Source organism: Channa argus, chromosome 5, assembly GCF_033026475.1.
Source record: "Channa argus isolate prfri chromosome 5, Channa argus male v1.0, whole genome shotgun sequence".
NCBI classification, from domain to species: Eukaryota; Metazoa; Chordata; class Actinopteri; order Anabantiformes; family Channidae; genus Channa; species Channa argus.
In genome coordinates this window covers 15,055,129-15,073,818 of record NC_090201.1, presented here as the reverse complement: position 1 = coordinate 15,073,818, position 18,690 = coordinate 15,055,129, and the positions used below count along the sequence as shown (strand labels likewise).

At 39.7% G+C, this 18,690-nt stretch overlaps 1 protein-coding gene across 8 annotated transcripts; it reads right to left on the bottom strand.

Annotated features, from left to right (window-relative positions):
- Positions 1 to 360: 360 nt before the first annotated feature.
- Positions 361 to 18,607, bottom strand: si:ch1073-335m2.2 (msx2-interacting protein). Of its 8 annotated transcripts, none has more exons than XM_067504453.1 (15): positions 18,370 to 18,607; positions 16,857 to 17,171; positions 13,628 to 14,104; positions 13,346 to 13,500; positions 12,843 to 13,043; positions 12,579 to 12,730; positions 12,364 to 12,489; positions 11,982 to 12,095; positions 11,764 to 11,877; positions 11,526 to 11,626; positions 4,003 to 11,317; positions 3,045 to 3,113; positions 2,744 to 2,938; positions 2,495 to 2,653; positions 361 to 1,385 (listed from the first exon to the last, which is right to left on the bottom strand). In XM_067504453.1, exons 1-15 carry the CDS (start codon positions 18,450 to 18,452, stop codon positions 1,254 to 1,256), a joined length of 9,708 nt encoding a protein of 3,235 aa, XP_067360554.1. In that variant the 5' UTR covers positions 18,453 to 18,607; the 3' UTR covers positions 361 to 1,253. The 8 variants fall into 8 exon arrangements, with proteins under 8 accessions (XP_067360554.1, XP_067360555.1, XP_067360558.1 ...); XM_067504454.1 differs by having other exon boundaries at positions 13,628 to 14,101; XM_067504457.1 differs by lacking the exon at positions 18,370 to 18,607 and adding an exon at positions 15,199 to 15,238 and having other exon boundaries at positions 16,857 to 16,875.
- Positions 18,608 to 18,690: the final 83 nt, after the last annotated feature.

Sequence of the window (18,690 nt, the reverse complement as noted above, 5' to 3'; positions counted from 1 at the left end):
GGAAATGGTTTTAAATTGTGCACATTCCCACACAAATTATCTTAAATTGTTACCAGGCTTAATATTCATGAATACAAGCTGCTGTACCATATTCCATTTTAACGCGAGGGGAAAAAAGGAATTCATCATCAGCCAGTGAATACCCTTCTGTGTTTACTTAAACCTTTTTTGTATGGTATGAAATATATACGGAGCTTTCAGTTCATTGGGTACACCAAGGTAAAACTTCAGTTGGTTTAGTCCTTATACTTAAAAAGTGGTTTTCGTATACCCCAGGGTTAATAAATACCATGTCTCCAGGATTAAATTTTAGCTAGCCAAACTCTTACTCGAGATAAAAAAATAATTATATCTTTAATATTAATGTTTTCTGGAGTTTGTTTTATTTGAGTTACAAAATATGAAGTGCCATCAGCAGACTCCAAAGAAGAGTTTGCCAACCTTCTTGTGTTACAAGTATTTACACCACGAGTCAAGGATAGCCGTCTAAATTTTCACTGCTTTCTGGTATTGCCCCAGAGTTGAATTTTCTGTCAGGTTTCCAATTTCCAAAGTCCAAGTTTAAATATTTAAAATATTTACAATGTCCTGTATTCAAAAACTCCCAAATCATACTGTAGCTTGTTCAATGTAAAGGCAGGTGCCAGAGGTGTACTGCTTCAGTAGTGTGAGAAAATACGCAGAGCTGGTGGAATAAAATAACTGTTAAAACAAACATGATCCTCTACAGGGTCTTCATAGTTTTACAAGTTAATTGTTCCTGCTCTAGAGAAGGCCTGGGCAAAGACGTCTGTACATATTAGTTCAAATTACATGTTAAAATGTCTTTTTAGCCATTGTGGTAGAACACCTTCTACGATCCTCTCAAGAAAAAACACATGACAATCAAAAAAGATTGATGAAAGAAAAAGGCCACCAATATAGCCACTCATTCTTGTTCATCAAATATCCCGATTTTTTTCTTTAGAGTATCCCAGACAATTAAAACACAACTTCAATAAATAGAAATACAGCAGAGAAATGGTCAAATAAGACTGATTCTGGTTTGGTCCATCCCTGAGTTCTTTTGAGAAGGACAAAAATACCAGACAGGAGTGACAAAAGAATGAATGGGGAAAAGAAAAATATTGTTGATAAGGTATATACATTCCCATTTGGTTCAGGGAAAAAAAAATAAAAAAATTGACTCCTCGTGTTTCCTGAGGCTCTTCGGTTAGAACATCCATTGATGGGACAGTTCCCAGCAGTGAAGGTTACACAGAGGTGATAACAATCATAAGGTGTGGTGATATGCTGGAGATCCTGTTGAGAAGGTCGGGAGCGAGCTGAGATAAGTGGCTCTCTGAAAATTCACATGGTGGAAAAATCTGCAGCACATAGGCAGGCTGGAAAAACAAATCAAAAAACTTCAGTTAGACTCCAGTGGTTCTGCATTGTTTGTACATTATTACATCAAATGTAAATAAAAATGTCAAATCTGTTTTTTGTATTTTTATAGTGTTATATTGTATATTGTTTACACACACACACACACACACACACACACACACACACAGACGACAAAAATATCTGAATACCTAACTTGAAACCAAAATACTTGCTCAACAGATTAATATCTAAATTGTCAAATGTTTGTATACTGCCGACAATTTTACAAGGCACAAATCATTAACACTGCCTGTGTAACGCATTTTGTTCCGTTCTCTGCACGGCACCATGTCCCAATGGAAGCGTTTCAGAAGTGGAGAAGCTTGTTGTGGGGTTGTTTCTCTATTTGTCCTTGTTTTGTTTTTTTAAAGAGCTCCCACAGTGACTGATTAGTCTCTAGTTTGTTGTTTGGCTGTTTTAATTGTCTTTATTACCATTTTCTTCTTTGTGCACTCGCGTACAGACCAAGCCATCACTTTTGAAAGACATGGATCCGATTTGTGGCTTTAAGTTATCAAAAAATTTATTAAGTCATTCTCATAATTATTTTTTTAGAGCACTTATTAGCAGGAGAAAAGGTGAAAAGAGCAACCTGATGGGTAGGATTAACGGTTTTAATACGCTTTCTAGAAGCCATCCCTTTAATAATTATACTTGGCACGTATTTTTAGCAGAGAGCTGCTGCTGGGACCCTTCTTAGACCTGCTGCGACACACCTAGTGGAATCACAAGCATTGACTAGAATGGCAAGTCACCTGCGATGCAACCAGTGGAATTGTGGGGAAAATCATATTTATAAAAAATTTAAATTACTACAAAAAGCTTAATGACACGAAATCCTTTTCTCTTCTAAATTATTAAATCCTTTTGTTTTAATTGCATTATAAGAGGCTTGCCAACCAAACACCAAAAGGGCCAATTACAACCAGAGCACTTTGCCTACACAAGTACAATTGAGATATTTCTAATTACAAAATTTCTGTAAGATTCCATTTTTATAAACTCATGTATTTCCCATATTTTATTAAATAACTTATAACACAATGATTTAATTATTCTGTCTCACCTGATTAGAACCTGGGTTTGGAATATTGATGATACCAGCAGCCAGCTTTGTCTGCAAGTAGTTGATGAAAGCGGCCTTTAGAGCTTGAGTCTGGTTTAGGACATCGTCTTGATCGCGTCCACATGGCAGAGCAAGGAGAAGACAGTAGTCACTGTCCCCCTGCAGCGGAAAAAAAAAAAATTAAATAGTGTTAGCAGACTTAATGTGATAAAATAAAATTATTCAGAGGGAGTGAGGCACATAAAATACCGTCATTCTTCTGGCAACACTCTCCAGTTGGGAAGCTTCTAGTCTCATTCTCTGGACAATCCTGAGCAATGCACCTCCTTCTTGTAGGGGCAGTGATCGATGAGCCAACGCTTTGTTGCCACAGACAAAATGCAACTGCACTGCAGCTGTGTCATTCTTTAGTGCAAGCAGACCTTGCCACACAATAGGGTATTTCTGTTTAAATATGAAATAAAATAAAGACAAGTTTTTTAAACAACTCCATTTCTGTTTGGCTTAACAGCCCTCAACACAATTTAAACTGTGATTAGATTTTTCTTACTGTGAGCAACTGCATCATATTAACAGTCTGTGTTATCTTGCCATCTGGTTTTGGTTGATGGTCTGTACCCTTAGGATTTAAAAAAAAGGGGGGAGGGGGGAAGCATTGTCTCATGAGCAATTTCTGTAATATGATGTCAACATACACTTGCATATACACACACCACTGAAAGTTGGCACATTTAAGTATACTGAGATAAAACAAATGGTGTTTATTGCAACAGCTTTGCAAGAATGTCTACCTTCATGGAGGATTATAATCAAATTTTGTTGATTTTTTTTTTTAACCTCAATATTACTGAGGCTGCCGTACTGGCTGTAGTACTGTTCAAATATTTGCAATTATACTGAGGAATCTTGAATGAGGTTTACCCATGTTAATCTAAATCAGGTGGCGAACATATTACCAACGCAATTTGGAAAAAAACAATCTTAAATTAGCTATTAAAACAGGGATGTTGTACCTCTCACTCTTAAAACCAGACAATAACAGCTTTGCACCCTGGTTCAATGACGAAGCATGCTCAAAACACACTTCATGTAGTAAAGTGGAGTGTTATTGATGCCAAATGCAAAAAAAAGATGCAAAATAAAATTATCTACAGTCATCGAGTTGATTTTCAGTGTAATGTTGATGATATTCAGTAGTATTTTTTTGGAAAGGGCAATGACCATTCCAAATATGACTCTAAAAAATTGAATGCTACAAAATGTCCTGCTTCTATATTTAAAATAAGACAGAGATGGCTTATAAATCTAATTTAAAACTCATCTTTATGCCTTGACCTTACATGAGTGATTTGTAGTTTTTATGGGCTATGCATTATACCTTTATACCTGCTTTTCATCAGCACTGCTCATGTTATGTATTATTTTTTGTTTCCCACTGTTTTACATGATTGTTGCAGTACCTTGAGATGTGTAATAATACATTGACATGTTAAATGCAGTAAACTTACCACAGTCTGTGTGATGTTCAGTGGTGGCTGGCTAAGTCCAACAGGAGATGTCTCTGGTATTTGAGAATGGATGCCTCTTGGATTTGAGTACACCCCTGAGTACTCTGGAAATGAGCCACTAGGTCCTGGTGGCATTAGTTGAACTCTCTGGGGAGATGACATTGCTGGCCCAGACTGTCGAATGCCCATCATTCCATCTTTAGGAAGCGGGGAGTGGGACCGCTTCGCCTCCAATTGCTTTGTTATATCCTTCTCAGATACACTTTTAGACAAAACATGTGCTCTTGGAGATGAGGATAAAGGTATACTTGAAGACGTTGAAGAGGGGGGAAGAGTCTCTTGAGCATGTCCTGAATAAGGGTCTGTGGTTGAACCTTGTTGGTGCATGAGCACACGCATATCTCTCTGAGTCATATACGTTTCCAACTGCACATTACTACGCAAAGTCCCACGAGGATCTGACTGCAAAGTCTCTGGCTTTAGCTGTGTAGCTGATGGTCTTCCTGCCATGTGGAAGTGTCTAGTCTCTTCCTGTTCTCCCTCATGACTTCTCAAAGAGCCAGGATTTACCTTGAGAACCTTGTCTCTGCCAACAGCCTGCGGTGAGGTTGGCCTAGGCTGCATGGGGCCAGACCAGGGAGAGGGAAGCGGGTCACTATGCATTCCATAGCTCATCACAGACAGAGGTGGAGTATTTACCCGAACATCTCCTTGAACAAGATGTCCTACTGGAATTGACTGGGTTACACAATGAGGAGACATCTGTCCCAAACCTCCAGGAACACTGTGAGGTGGCATGATAACAGACTGCTCAGGGTGATGTACACTAGCAATAAACTGTGGCATGGCAGGAAGGCCAGTGGATAACATTACTGGAATGCCCTTCGGTGATGAAGAGCCTATTGGTGAGGACACTTTAGTAAACGGAGTGTGTGGATGACCTGGCTTGCGTGGGGACCGTGGTTCCTGTTTGACCCCACTGAGATGTGAAGTAGCTCTTTCACTAGCTGCTGTAACAAAACCTGGTGGAGAAGGCAAATGAGGGCTTATTGCAGGACTTATAGCAGAGGTCCAAGGTGGTTTACCTCCATCTGTATTATGAGTGTCAGCACTATCCATTTTCTTTTGATGTTTTAATGACATGTAGTCTTGAGGGTAACCTATTACTTGCTGGTTACCTGATGTGAGACGCTTTACTACACCTTGAGGTCCAGACTGGTAAGCAGATTCCATCTTTTCCACCACAGAGCTTTCTTGCTTAATAGAAGATGATGTAGACTGTGTCTTTCCAGGATGGCCATGATCAGTCTGCGATGAAGGCCCTTTTTGTGGTCCTGACTGAGAATGACCATACATATCCTGTTTTATTGAGGGCATGGATACCAACTGCTGAGATTCCATGTCACCTACTGTTGCTTGTGGGATCTGACTAATTTTTGCACTAATCCGGAGAGGACCCTCTGTCTTCTGGCCTGAATGGCTCAATACTACTACTCCTTCAGATGTATTTACCCTCAGACCTGGACAAGGTCCCATACCAAGACTGGGGCTCTCAACAATAAAACGTGCAGCACTGCCTCCCTCATCAACAGATGATCCATGATATGATCCAGTATCGTCTTTGCTGGGCCTATAGGTCTGTTTGGTTAGAGCCATGTCCCCACCAGGATTCCCTATATTCATGCTGACTTTGTTCTCAGGCTCAGGAGGGTTGCAAACACGACTGATAACAGAGGTTGCAGTGGATGCAATAACAGAGATCACAGACTTTGTCTCAGGAGATGCTAGTGAGACTGGGGGTCGAACAATAGGTAGGGCAGAAGGAGCACTCACTCTATCAGTTAGTGCAGATTTATTTGACAAAACAGCTGATGAAATATTACTTTCTGATGGATTCTGATCTCGGAGGGTGGATAGATTACTAGGATTGGAGCTACTGCATGGCACTAAAAGATTTTTGTGTTTCATAAGAATCTGTCTCAAGTCACTTGTGCCATGATCACTTTCCACATTTTCAGAGTCTGAGGGCAACTGTTGGTTTTCCTTAGAAGCTAAAAGCATAGCAGGTGAAGAAGAGACACTTGTATCTTTGGACTGGTGGTGCCAATCTGGTGGAGAAACAGGAACTCTGCTTGTTTGAATGGGTCTGATATTTGGCCTATTGGCTAGTGGAGATGGGGAAGGAGAGATGCACTCAGATGACAGCTGTTGTGGCTTTGGGCATATTGGACTCTTTGACTGCGGGTAAACAGATTTAAGAGTTTGAATCTGTTCAGAAGACTCCGCTGGATTTATATCAGCAGCCTTGACAAGTAAAGGCTCAGGTTCTGTCTTCCAAGTAGTAGGGGTAATAACAGCTGTAGTTGCTGCAGATGGAGTCTCAGAAACAACCTTTAAACCAGACACTGTGCTTTCTCCTAAAGGAGTTGTCAATTCCTCATTTCTCAAATGTTCTTCCTTTAAATCCTTTCTTACAAGCTTTTGGCCTTTAGAACGTTTAGGAGTTTTAGGTCTTCCTTTGGTGCCCTTTTTGGGTGTAGTTGGAAAGACAGGTACCTCCTGTAGAGGTGATGTATTTTTTTCTATTTCATCTTCCTTGGAAGGTTGAATCACATCTTGCGTGTCAGATCCTGAACCTAGATCTGCACTTAGTGAAGGTGCTTGGGTTAAAGGTACAGTTACATCTATAGCAGTTATTGAGTCAATAGCAGCCATGAGCTCTGTCTCACTAGCAGGATTAGAAGGTTTTTCTTCCTCTAGGTCACTTTTTACTTCTGTATGGGGGACAGGTGGTGTTGGTGATTCTGTTGGAAAAGCTGGATCTGTAAACTTGGCAATGTTCTCCACAGCCTGCTCCAATTCCCGTTCCTGCAAAATAAGACTTTTTGATGTTTCCATGTGATCCTTTTTTTCCAAAGCAGCATTTTCTGTTTCTTCACTGTTAGAATCTCCTTTGTTAGCATTTGTACACTTTAAAACATGGCCACAGTGTTCAGCAGGTCTAAACTTTTTGGAAGAATCTTCTTGACTCCCAAGCTCATCCTCCCCTAACTGAAGAAGATCTTTGACCTCTGTTACATTTAGTCGTATTTTGAGGTTTTTAAGGACAGGAGACTTTGGAGTTCTTATCAGCTTGGCTTTCCCCCTAACAATTCTGTCTTTGTCTGAAATGGGTTTCTCTTCTAAAACTGTAGAATCTGTATCTTTCCCATTTGATTTACCTTCACACACCTTTTCATCAATAACATCTTTATCTTTGCATAGTTCTCTGCTTTGTACTTCTTTCTCCTCTTTTTTATGGTCAACTTTTGTTAAGTCTTCTATACATAATCCTGATGACTCTTGTGAAGCCAGGTTATCTTCATCAGTGAAATCCATTTGCTGATCATCATCCTCACTTATCTCAGTTCTGTCCCCCTTTTTTGTTGATCCAGATCCTAGGGATGTGGACATCTGATTTAATGAACTCTTTGTAGCATTAGAGGATGGTTTGCCTTTATACGGTCTGGGAAATCGTTCACCGCTTTCTGACTCATTTGAATCAGTGTCTATTTTAGATTTTTCCACTTTAATAGTCGAACTATCGTCACCTTGTCTGCGATTCTTGGGAGGACGCCCCCGTTTAGTTACGGGGACTGGAGCAGGTAAATCCTGTTCTACATTATGTTGTTGCACTGCATCTTTGTCTGTACCCCGTTTTCGACCAGAGCGTGGTGACTCTGCAATTTCTTTACAAGAACGAACTGGTGTATCATCTTCAACAGGGGTGGCATACACAGATTTAACATTTCTTCGTCTAGCTCTGCCTATTGGTATGCTTTGCTCTAACATATCGGGATCTGATCCATGAATAGGAGATTTGCCTGTTGGTTTGCCTGATTCCGCTCTTGGGGATGATCCACGTTTCAGCTTCTCTCTGTCAATTCGCTCACTTTTGCGTGTTGCTTGTTTCTCAGAGCTGGAGGCAGACACAACAGGAACAGGAGCAAGTTCAGCAGGGGATTGTCTACACTTCTTATTTTTAATTTCTTTTGTTTTATGCTCTTTCTGGTGTGTGGCTGCCTCATCATTTATGTCATTATCAAGAGACATGTGCACTTTATTACCTTGAAGTTTTTTCTCTCCCTCAGATTCTGCTAGTGTTTTACAAGTGGCTTCTTTCTTGATTAAATCCACCTCTTCTACAACACTAGGTGGTATAAAACTAGTGGTTTCAGGCACTTCTGGTTGTGTTGTTTCCGCCTCAAGCTCTGGCTCTGAACTGCTAACAAATTCATGAGAATCGTGGTGGCTTGCCTGTTTTATAACCTTTATATCGTCTCTAACAATATCCAATTTCCCGTCTGATCTTTCCACCAAATTACTTGGGTCAGTTGGTGTTGCAGGTGTTTGTTCAGAATCAGGCATCTCTGTTTGCAGGCTGTGTGAGGGTACACCATCTCCATTACCTTTTACCTCTTCCTTCAACTCTGTGAAAGTTATAAGAGAGCAGAGGTCAGGAGCTGGATTTAACTCAACATATTTCTCTTCTGGTAGAGGGGAGTCCTTGACAATAGCTTGGGTTGCAGAAACAAGTGTGAGTCGGGGTCCAGAAATAAACTCTTCAGCGGGACTGATAGGTTTAATTTCTGGGTCTATGACTTGTCCTGTTGTTTCAGTTGATGGCAAAACTGGTGGCACTTGAACAGATGCTTTTTCTACTTTGTTTTCATCTGTGAATATTGTATCTCCTTTTCCATCTTGCAGCTGTGGAGATTTAGTTTTCTGTTGTTGTAATCGTTTGAGTTCCAAAAAGCGATTATGAAAAAGAACAACTGGTCCTGAGTCAAGATCACCATCTGGTGTCCCTTGCTGACCAAATTGTTGGTTTTGTGTATGCTCAGGTTCTTCATGTTTGCGTTCTAAGTGTTGAAGTCGTCTTGAGTCCAGCTCAAAGACGGGGCTGTGAAGGAAGCGGGAGGCAAAGAGCTCCCTGCGTTCCTGTTCCTCTGGTTTAGGTTCCTCCTTTCTGTCATCAAGTTTATCTTCTGATCCACTTCGAATCTTTTTCTTTTTCATGTACCAGGAAGGGGTAGGTCTTGGTGTTGATTCTACTTTCTCAGTATCTTTTCTGTTACGGAAACTTGCAAAGTGAGAATCATAGTCTAAAAATGACCAGTTATCTTCTCTGGAAGATGAGAGTGATTTAGCACGCTCAAGCAGAGCCTTTGTATCAGGTGTGATGGTCTGGTCCAGTGCAAAGGAGTAAAATTTGTTCCTCTCAAGATGTGCTTGTTTGGGGTCTGAAAACCTGTCAACCCTTGGTCTCTCAGAAAAAGACATCGATGTTGATGGCACTGGAGAGTGGGGTTTAGGCTCTCTGTCCTCTTCCGAGTCAGATCGCACTTCCCCTGGCTCTAAGTCATGCCAAATACCATATTCTAAGTGCTTGCGATTGTGAATGTTTTTACTTAGACTTCTAGAAAAGTTGAGGTCAGGTAACAAATCTTGTTTGGCTCTGGTCTCCCAGCTCTTTTGTTGCTCTTCCTCTGCATTAAGTAAAGGAGTGTTTGGTTTGTTTACTTGTGAGTTATGGGTTCTTTTGACTAACAGCTCCAAATCTGAATGACTCTTTTCATCATTTCTACTGAACTCTTTCTGAGAAGGATCCAGCAAATCGTCTTCTGCATGCTGAGAGAAAGGCTGATGTCCTGGAGATGAACTATTGTTCCAGTCAGGATCTTCACTTTTTTGTCTAAAACTCCTGTAAACACGCTCTTTCTTAATCCCTGAGTCAGTGTCAAAGTGGTCTAGTTTTTTCAGTTTGTAAGAAGGGAAATTATCTGTGACATCCTCAGGTGGTTTACCAACTTCATGCACAAGACTGCGGTGTTCTAGGTCCTCTGTTTCACTTACTTGAGGACTTCCTGGTTTGTCAGCTTTGTCCAACTCCCGCTGCTGTTGCTGCAAACGTCTATTCTGCTCCATTTGCTTACGGCAACTCTGAGAGAGATCAATGTCAACATGGTCTTCTTTATTCTTGGGAATTTTGTCACAGACAGCATTATTACTGCCAAATTTGGAAATAGTATGATGTTCCTGTTCTCTTGTTATGCTGTGGTCTGTGCCCCCCTCATGTGAAAACCTTCTGGATGAAGTGTGCCCGGGATGTCTCTTTGACCCCAGTGAGTCTGAAGATCCCTCAGATTTCTCACTTTGGGCTCTAAGGTCCTCTTGACCATCCTTATGGGTGCCACTTTTATCAGTTTTGAGTCTTGAATCTCTCCGCTGTAAGTCTTTGTGTTTGTCAGGATCTGATTCCTTCAAATGCATGGTACTGGCACCAAAGTCAGAGGATAGATTACCATCCTCTTCCTCATGCCTACTTCTCTTTTGACGAATAGTCCTTCCACCAGAATCAGCAAAGCGCCGTTTTCGTGCAGCAAGGCGATCTGAATCAACTGACAAATCTTTTCCATCATTTCCAGTATCAGATTTGAGATGTTTTTTTAGTCGATTTTTCCCATCCATATCTGAATTTTCACCTTTACTTATTTCAGATCTCTCTGTTTTCACAGAGTCAGGATGACCAGTTGACAATTGATTTCCAGTAAGAGCATCACCATCCCCCTTACATTTTTGCCTTTCATGAGCATCTTGGTCTGACCCCCGAACTCTTCCAGACCCTCCATCAAAACCAGTTTCAGGCTCTGTTTCAGTTATTGTGTTGGATGGGGATTGCCCCTTTGCTTTCCTTGATTTAATCTTCTCAGCCTTGTCACCTTTCTCTTTTCGTTTTGCACGTTTGTTTTTCTCCGCACTTGCTGGCTGACTGCTTTTCTCACTTTTCTCAGTCTTAGATGGATGCTCCAACAGGGCCTTTTCCGATTTGTCAAAGTGTGGTGGTGATACTGAGCTCACACTACCACTTCGCTCAGAGGACTGGCTATACACCCGTCGTTCTGAGTCTCTAGGGGCACGCTCAGATGATGAAGGTGATACTGTAGGAGTAATAGGTCGTCGTGGATGGGAAGGACTCCACCTGCTGCGGTCAGCCTCAAATCGTTCTCTCTCTCTTTCTCGCTCCCTTTGAATGTATGTATATTTTCGAATGTCTTGCTCAAAGGGATCTCTGTAGTCCCTGTAGTCTCTTGGATCTTCATGATAACGTGGATCAAAGTGATCACCCTGATAATGTTCCAATTCAGGAAAGCGTTCTCTGTTGCGAGCAGCATAGTCTCTTCGAGCATCCTCTGGATAGAGGCCAGCAGTTCGCATATTCTCGTAGTACGCCCTTTCTGCTGTAAATTCATGGTATGGAGCTCTGCGGTCCTCCCTGTAGAGTGAATGGAGACAAAAGACAAACAAAAGCAGAGTTGCTCTATTACTTTCAGATGAATAAATGCTTTTTGCAATACAAATCCAAACATTACCAAATATAAGACATGTTGATTAGAATTTCTTTGTTAAAGTTAAAAATGTATTGCTCATTTACATACTCTGACCATTATTGGAGGTGACTCATTACAATAATGGAAATTTACCGGCGCTCAGGGGGAATTTCATACAAGTCTCTAATGTCTTGTCCAGATGCCTGCATAGATCGGTAGAAAGCAATCTGACTCTCTTGACTTGCAAAATCCACCTGTTAAAAATTTAAAGAAGATATTATTAATAAACAACTACTCTTTAACTGGGTCCCCCCATAGATGTGTCCTCTCGCCACATTTGTTTGTGAGAGCGTCAAACATCTGACTAATCAACTAAATAAGAAGTTTTTACCTTTATCTTATTGCCACCAATCTTCCAGCCTTTGGTCTCCCTTACAGCTGCCTGAGCAAAATCTGTATTGTTATACAAGATGAGGGCCATCCCTTTCAACCTATCAAAAACAACCTAAAAAAATAAAATAGAATAATAATTTTTCCAAGTACTAGACTATTTATATATATATATATATAAAAATGCAAATCTGTGGCAAATATTTTTATACACCTTACCTTTACTACAGGTCCATAGCGGCAAAACTGCCGAGTGAGGTATTGTTCTGTGATATTGCTTGCCAAACCATCTAGCCAAACGCATGTTGTGGGCATACTCTTACCAAAACCAAGCTTCAAAGCGAAAAATGACAGACACAATATATATATATATATATATATATATATATATATATATATATATATATATATATATATATATATATATATATATATATATATATATATATATATATATATATATATATATATATATATATATATATATATACACACACACACACACACACACACACAAATATTACATATTAACATATGCATAAAGAAATACTACTATTATATTACATTTTATTGTATAATTGTATGTATACTAAAACGCTACCTTTAATCTGTTGCTTCCAAGATATTCTCCATCCATCTTCTTTATGGCCTTGCACACACTGGCAATGTCAGAATACTGCACAAAGGCATACTGGGGAACTCCATTTACTTTCTTTATGTCAATGTCCTTATGGAGAAAAGAAGTAATTAGAGAAGATCAGATAAAAATGCAAAATTTATTTCTACACCACATATTTAAAAAAAATTGTAGCTTACCACAATCTCTCCAAAACGTTGAAAAATATCTAGGAGTTGTTGATAACTGGTTGTTTTCTCAAGGTTTCCTATAAAGAGTGTCCTTGTAGCCTTTGGGTGGAACTCATCTATTCGTCCATCCAAGGGCCTAAACTCATTTTCACTCTCTGTTTCTAAGGAAAGAACATGTTTATCATTAACGTTGCTTAGCTACTCCAGTTCAGGTGTACAGTATATTCCCCACCACCAGCTCAAAAACTAACCTGTATATTTGACATAACTTACCAGGACCATTCCAGGCAGTGACTTCAATAAGCATGCCAAAGAACAGCTTTCCTTTAGAGACGCTAAGAGCTTTCTCTTGATCCTCTTGCTGTCTGAAGAACACCAAACCATATCGGTCCTCAGATGCACCATGAATCTGCACTGAGGTCACTTTCCCATGTTTTTTGAATTCATGGAAAAGTCCATCCTTCAAGCTTGTGTCTGTCAAGGAAAACTGAATTATTTTTCTAACGCTCAATCTTCTAAAAGTTTAACAAAGTTAACTTATAGTTAATACAGTAAACAGGCAGAAAAGACTACACATTTAGAACACTATATACCAGTGAGACTGCGTCCTAAAATAATGGCTACTAACCTTCCAATAAACAGTAGGAATCGCAACAGAGACTACATCTAGTGTGAATTAACGTCCGATTTTAAGTCTTTCAGAACAAGAGATTTAAAAGTGAAGTTGGTTGTTAGTATGGCTTTCTGAAAAAAGACACAGAAAAGTACAAACTCACCCGTGGAGCGAACTGGTAGGTTTTGAACTTTAATTCCAAAGCTTCTGCGTGGCTCATCTGAATCGAGCCCCATTGAGGACTGAGGAGGTGCATGGGCAGCGGATGACTGAACAGAACGTGCCCGAGACCCATCACTCGAGCTGCTGTTTGAATCACTTTAAAATTAATAATTAAATAAAATTAATTAGAAAGAAAAAAGACAGAAGTTGGGCAAGAAGTTGTTTTAGTTGGGCAATAATTAACCATGGCAGTGTTAATTCCAATGTCAGATAAATGCCATACCTGCCACTGCCTGTGCTACTACTGCTGCTGACAGAATCAGAGCTTGAAGATCTGCTGCGAGAATGAGATCTTGGGCCTCTACCAGGGGACAGAGGAGCTCTTTTAGGTGAATGAGGAGTTTTGGGTGTTTGTCCTGTGGTCCGTTGTGGGGAAGGGTGTCTCGACTGTGAGGAATGAGATGATCGGCTCCGACGGTGATGGTAAGTTCTATCAACACGTCGTCCTCTGTCATCTCTGTACAGGTCACGTCGCGTAGAATTAGAAAGAGTGAAGGGGTCTCTGATCCTTGATTCAAAATGTGGGTCTGAGGCCTCGAAACTTCCCCCAATAGTACTGGTCCCTGGGCCAGAAGCAGCAAACATAGAGCGATCACGGTAATAATCAGCATTATAGTGCCGCTGTCTGTCAAAGGTGCTGCTGCGCTCATGGTGTCCATATGGGCTGTGATCATATGCACGTTCACGGCTTTCTGAACTGCTGTAAAGAAAGAACAGGGCAGACAAAGAAAACATAGTTATGACTTTAAAACAAAAATTTTAAAAAGGTAAAGCTACTTTTTGTTTAAGCAATTTTGGCATCTAGTTGCACAAGAGTGAAAGTCTAAACAGTCAGTGGGAAAAGTGTGGGAATCAATTTAAGAAACTTTATACCAGGATTGAGAGCAGAGCCAGTATTTCCCAAGTTCTTATTCTTTTTTTACTTAGAAAAATCTGTAACCTTTGTAATTTTTGATTTGTTACCATCACAACCAAACACCAATCAATAGAATGGTGCCCCTTCACTTCAAAATGGTCTGAAACTTTTTAAACCTAGTTGCAAATTTCAATTTAAATATATTGTTTGGGAGCCAAAGGGTTTTCAACACAAGACAAGAATGTGACAGTGATTACAAAAAAAAATAATACCAAATATCTTATAAATAGACAAATTAACCCCAAAACCTAATTGTTAATTATACTGTCACTGTCTGTAAATATTAATGGAGATACATTTTCTGGCACAGCTCCAGTAGAAGGTTTAGATAGTGGAGCAGTAAAATTAAGTTTTATGGAATGACAAAAATTACTTACAGTTTCTTATTAATTCAATGAAAAACATGAAATCTTTCTATTTAATTTGCACAAACAAAAACTGGCTTTTCTGGCTCCTCGGGATGTGCAGGGAAACCATTTTCAGATGTTGACTGTTTATGATATGTCACTGATTTAAAAAAAAAAAAAAAAACATTTCTCTAAAGTAAAACACTAGATAATTTCAATCAATTATCTCCATGGTACTATATTGTAAACTACCATGCAGAGTTAAAAACAGTGCAGTTACTGTGAAAACAATACTTTGTAAGAAACTAACTAGCGAAATACAATACATAGGTTTTTTTTGCTAACTTTGAACATCACTTATTGTTGCTTTGGATAAAAAGGTTGTCTATCAAATGACTAAATAAAAAAGGTGAATTTTATTAAATATGTTGTCTCTCTAATATTTACCCTAAAAGCAGTGCAAAACCTAATAGACAAAGCACTATGGTAGGTTAGAGAAAGAAAATATGCAGAGGGCAGAGCAATACCAACCTTGTGAAAAAGAAGTTACCGAAACTAATCCAAATAAAATCTAGGTGGTCAGAATGTGAGAGCCCGAGTGAAAAACCAAGGGGTGGGGAGAAAAAAAAAAAAACATCAATTGATCTATTTTGGCAAAAACGGTTCTCTTGAATCGTACTGCACATAATCTTCAAATACTGTGGAGTGCCCGGCCAGTAGATTGCTGATGTATATTCCAAAGCAGGGCTACTTAATTGTCTTCACAGGGCGGAAAAAGGGAGAAGTAAAACAACCACAGAAATTGACCTCTTTATGGATTTCAGGACGTGTGGGGGAGGGGGAAGGAACATAAAACCTCAATGAATAAGTATGAATTTTAAAAAATATGATGAACTTCAGGGTAACTTAGAACATTCCTGGTTGATAATATGGTAATGGGTGCCAAAATGTAAAACACATCCAACTGGATCAGTCTCGTCTTGTAGTATGAGAGAATAGTATGTCCCAAAAGTTAAAATAAAAAAAGGATTAAAATGTATTCCACTGGTTAATGTCAAGTAGTTAAACATCACACAAGTAGGTAGACTCACAGACATTATGACCACAGCATATAATCCTCTTGTAGGCTTGTAGTGTTGGCATAATTCCACAATCTATTGATCCCATCAACTGTTTGTACTGGCAGGCTTCATCTCTTTGCAGTAATGTTTCAAGAAACTTTGAAAGAGTTGTCCTCTGCTCTCTGTAACATACTGTGAGTGCTGTTCTCCTTGCTGAAGCCTTACAGAGCCTAATCCATACTCGAATAATCCAAATCAATGGCAGCTACACCTATCCATTCTACGGTCCACATCATTACATCCAGCATGGGGTACTGTATTGCATACATCCAGGAGGTAAGATCCCAACTATTCAGTCTTCATATGTCTTCATGGCCATCAATCCAAAAACAAGAATAGCTCCACAAAGTTTGCTGATTGGCTGTTTCAATCCACTGTGTTCTTGCAAAGTCTTCTTGGTATAACTTCCAAATTTATGGCACAGTATGTTAAGACAATATGTTATATAGGTAACTGCATTTTTAAATGACTTAGGTTGCAAAGGACATATGCTCTACATTGGTATTCTGATGTTTAACAATGTCTTCCATTCCACTTGTTGAAAACATATATCCAGAAAAAGGCTGTATCCACAAAAACATACTCCATCAGACCAAAAAAGGAAGTAATTATTTATTACCTGAATAGCTTCTTCGAAGAAAAATTGATCCGTCATAGGGAGGATTTACTTCCAGTTTCATCTGATTCCCAGTAAAAATCAAGATTAGATCCCATGTTTAAGAGTAAAATGTTTAAAAATATATCCAAAGGTTTCCCAAGGCAGTTTTCCACAAAATGTAATAAATCCAAAACTCACTGGGATATTCCTCACAGATGTAGAATCCAACACAGATGTCAAACCTTGCATTATAGTTAGCTTACCAAGTGATAGTGTGTAGTTAATTTACTTAGATCCCGTGGGAAAGGCGAGTCAATTTATGATGAAATGTGGAACGATCCCTAGATTACCTTTGTGTTACCACCTTGAGGCATTTATACCTCAAGAATAACCCTACTATGTGTTTAGGTTTTACACCTATCCAATACCTAGATTTCCCTGGATTTTATGAGGAGGCCGTGTCCACTTACCCATCTATTCTCCGTTCATAACGTCCCTCTCTGGTGTGAAGGGAGACAGGTGGGCCAAACACTGGACCAACTGTTCCCCTAGAGAATCCTGTAACGTCTCGACTGCTCGAGGGAGAGCTGTCTTCAAGGCCCCGAACAGCACTAGGGACTGACCCAGGCTCATTGTAGTCAGTCCGAAGGTCCCTGTCTCCCATTTTGTTGACAGCATTGTGAGCCTTCTGTGCACTTTTGATATCCACAAAATCCACAAAGGCTGCAACACCACCCTCTGACCCCCGCTTTCGGAGAACTTTAACACTCTCCACACGCCCATACCTAAAGGGAAATTACAGTGAAAACAGAGGAAATTACATATATACCAACTAAGAATAGACTGAGTACAACTGTTTCTGTGTATGATAAATTGAACAGAAGTAACAGAAGCACCAATATTAAAAGTATGTTTCCCTTTTGTCCAGCAAAAAAGAGTTAACTATCTCAACTTGAGAAAGAATCTCAAACAATGCCTTCAGTTATTATACTAGTTATTTACACTTGGTGATAAAACAATTGTTGAGAATGTTGAGAGGTTCTCATCAGGTATCCTTCTGGGACCTTGCACATGTCAAAGGTTTTTAACTATAAAAAGCATTATCCTTAAACACAGGACACTGTCTCAAAGAGAGTAGTTATGTGGTAACATTTGTTTACATTTTACTTTGTTTTTGTTTACTTTGTTAATATTAACGCTGAAAGAATGTAAAGTTTGTTGTGGTGTAGATGTGTAACTCAGTGAAATGCGTTACTTGGCAAGCAACATATATAGTGTTACATGTTTTACAAGAGTTTGGTCTTTGCTCTGTTTACATTTACCCATCTGCTAACTAGCGGCAGCAAAATCAACATTGTAACTTCCCAATTTACAAAATAACAACGATTACTGATGTTGCATTTAAGTGTTTGTCTACTGTTATCAAGTAGCTCGGCAGCTTACTAACATTAATGTTATCAGCGCAATGATCGGTCTATTTTCCCAAATGTTGCATTTCCCAATTTACGTTTTCTGACAACAGACCAAAAGGGAAAAATAGCAACATTATATGACAAACGTTTTCTGTTGTAAAGGTAACACAAGTTCCCAAATGGTTTTTGACCTGCTGTCCAGCTAACGTTAGCTGCCTTTTGACTTGTACTGATCATGAAAACGTCTCGACTTCCCACAAAATGGTTGGCTGGGTGGTAGCTCGGTAGCTAGCAAACCAAGCTACTTGCTTCTTGGCGTTAGCAAAAGTTAGCCAAACATTATAATTAATATTTATTTACAATTGAGTGCTTCGAATTGCAGTATTCCACTTCAACAAACATAACTGTGCTTCAATACACTACGGGTACATAAGAAGAAACAATCTGACTTGTAAAACTTAAAATGCTAACGTTAGCTGTGTTAGCATTAATCGCAGGCTACCCAGCTAACGCAGAGCTTCACATAGCCCGCGCTGCTTCACCAACAGGGGATTCCTCTTGCGTAACGTACCGTTTGAAATGTTCCACAATTTTCTCCTCTCGAACATGTTCGGGTAAATTTCCCACCCAAAGGTGTCTGGTTTCCCGAACCATCGTGCGATATTATTTCCACCTTCACACACATAAGATCTCACACGTTTCTAATCCCTGCCGGTCGGAGGTCCGCCTGAACAAAATGAACGACGGAGGATTCCGTGAATGCTCTAGGCCTGGTGGCCGCTGCCTGTATTGCCTTAGCTGCAGCGTCGCTATGCACTGCACGTGAACGCGCGTCAGCCTCGTTCCTGGCTGTGTTGGGTGCGAGCTGCAAGGCCCCGCCCTCTGTGTGCGG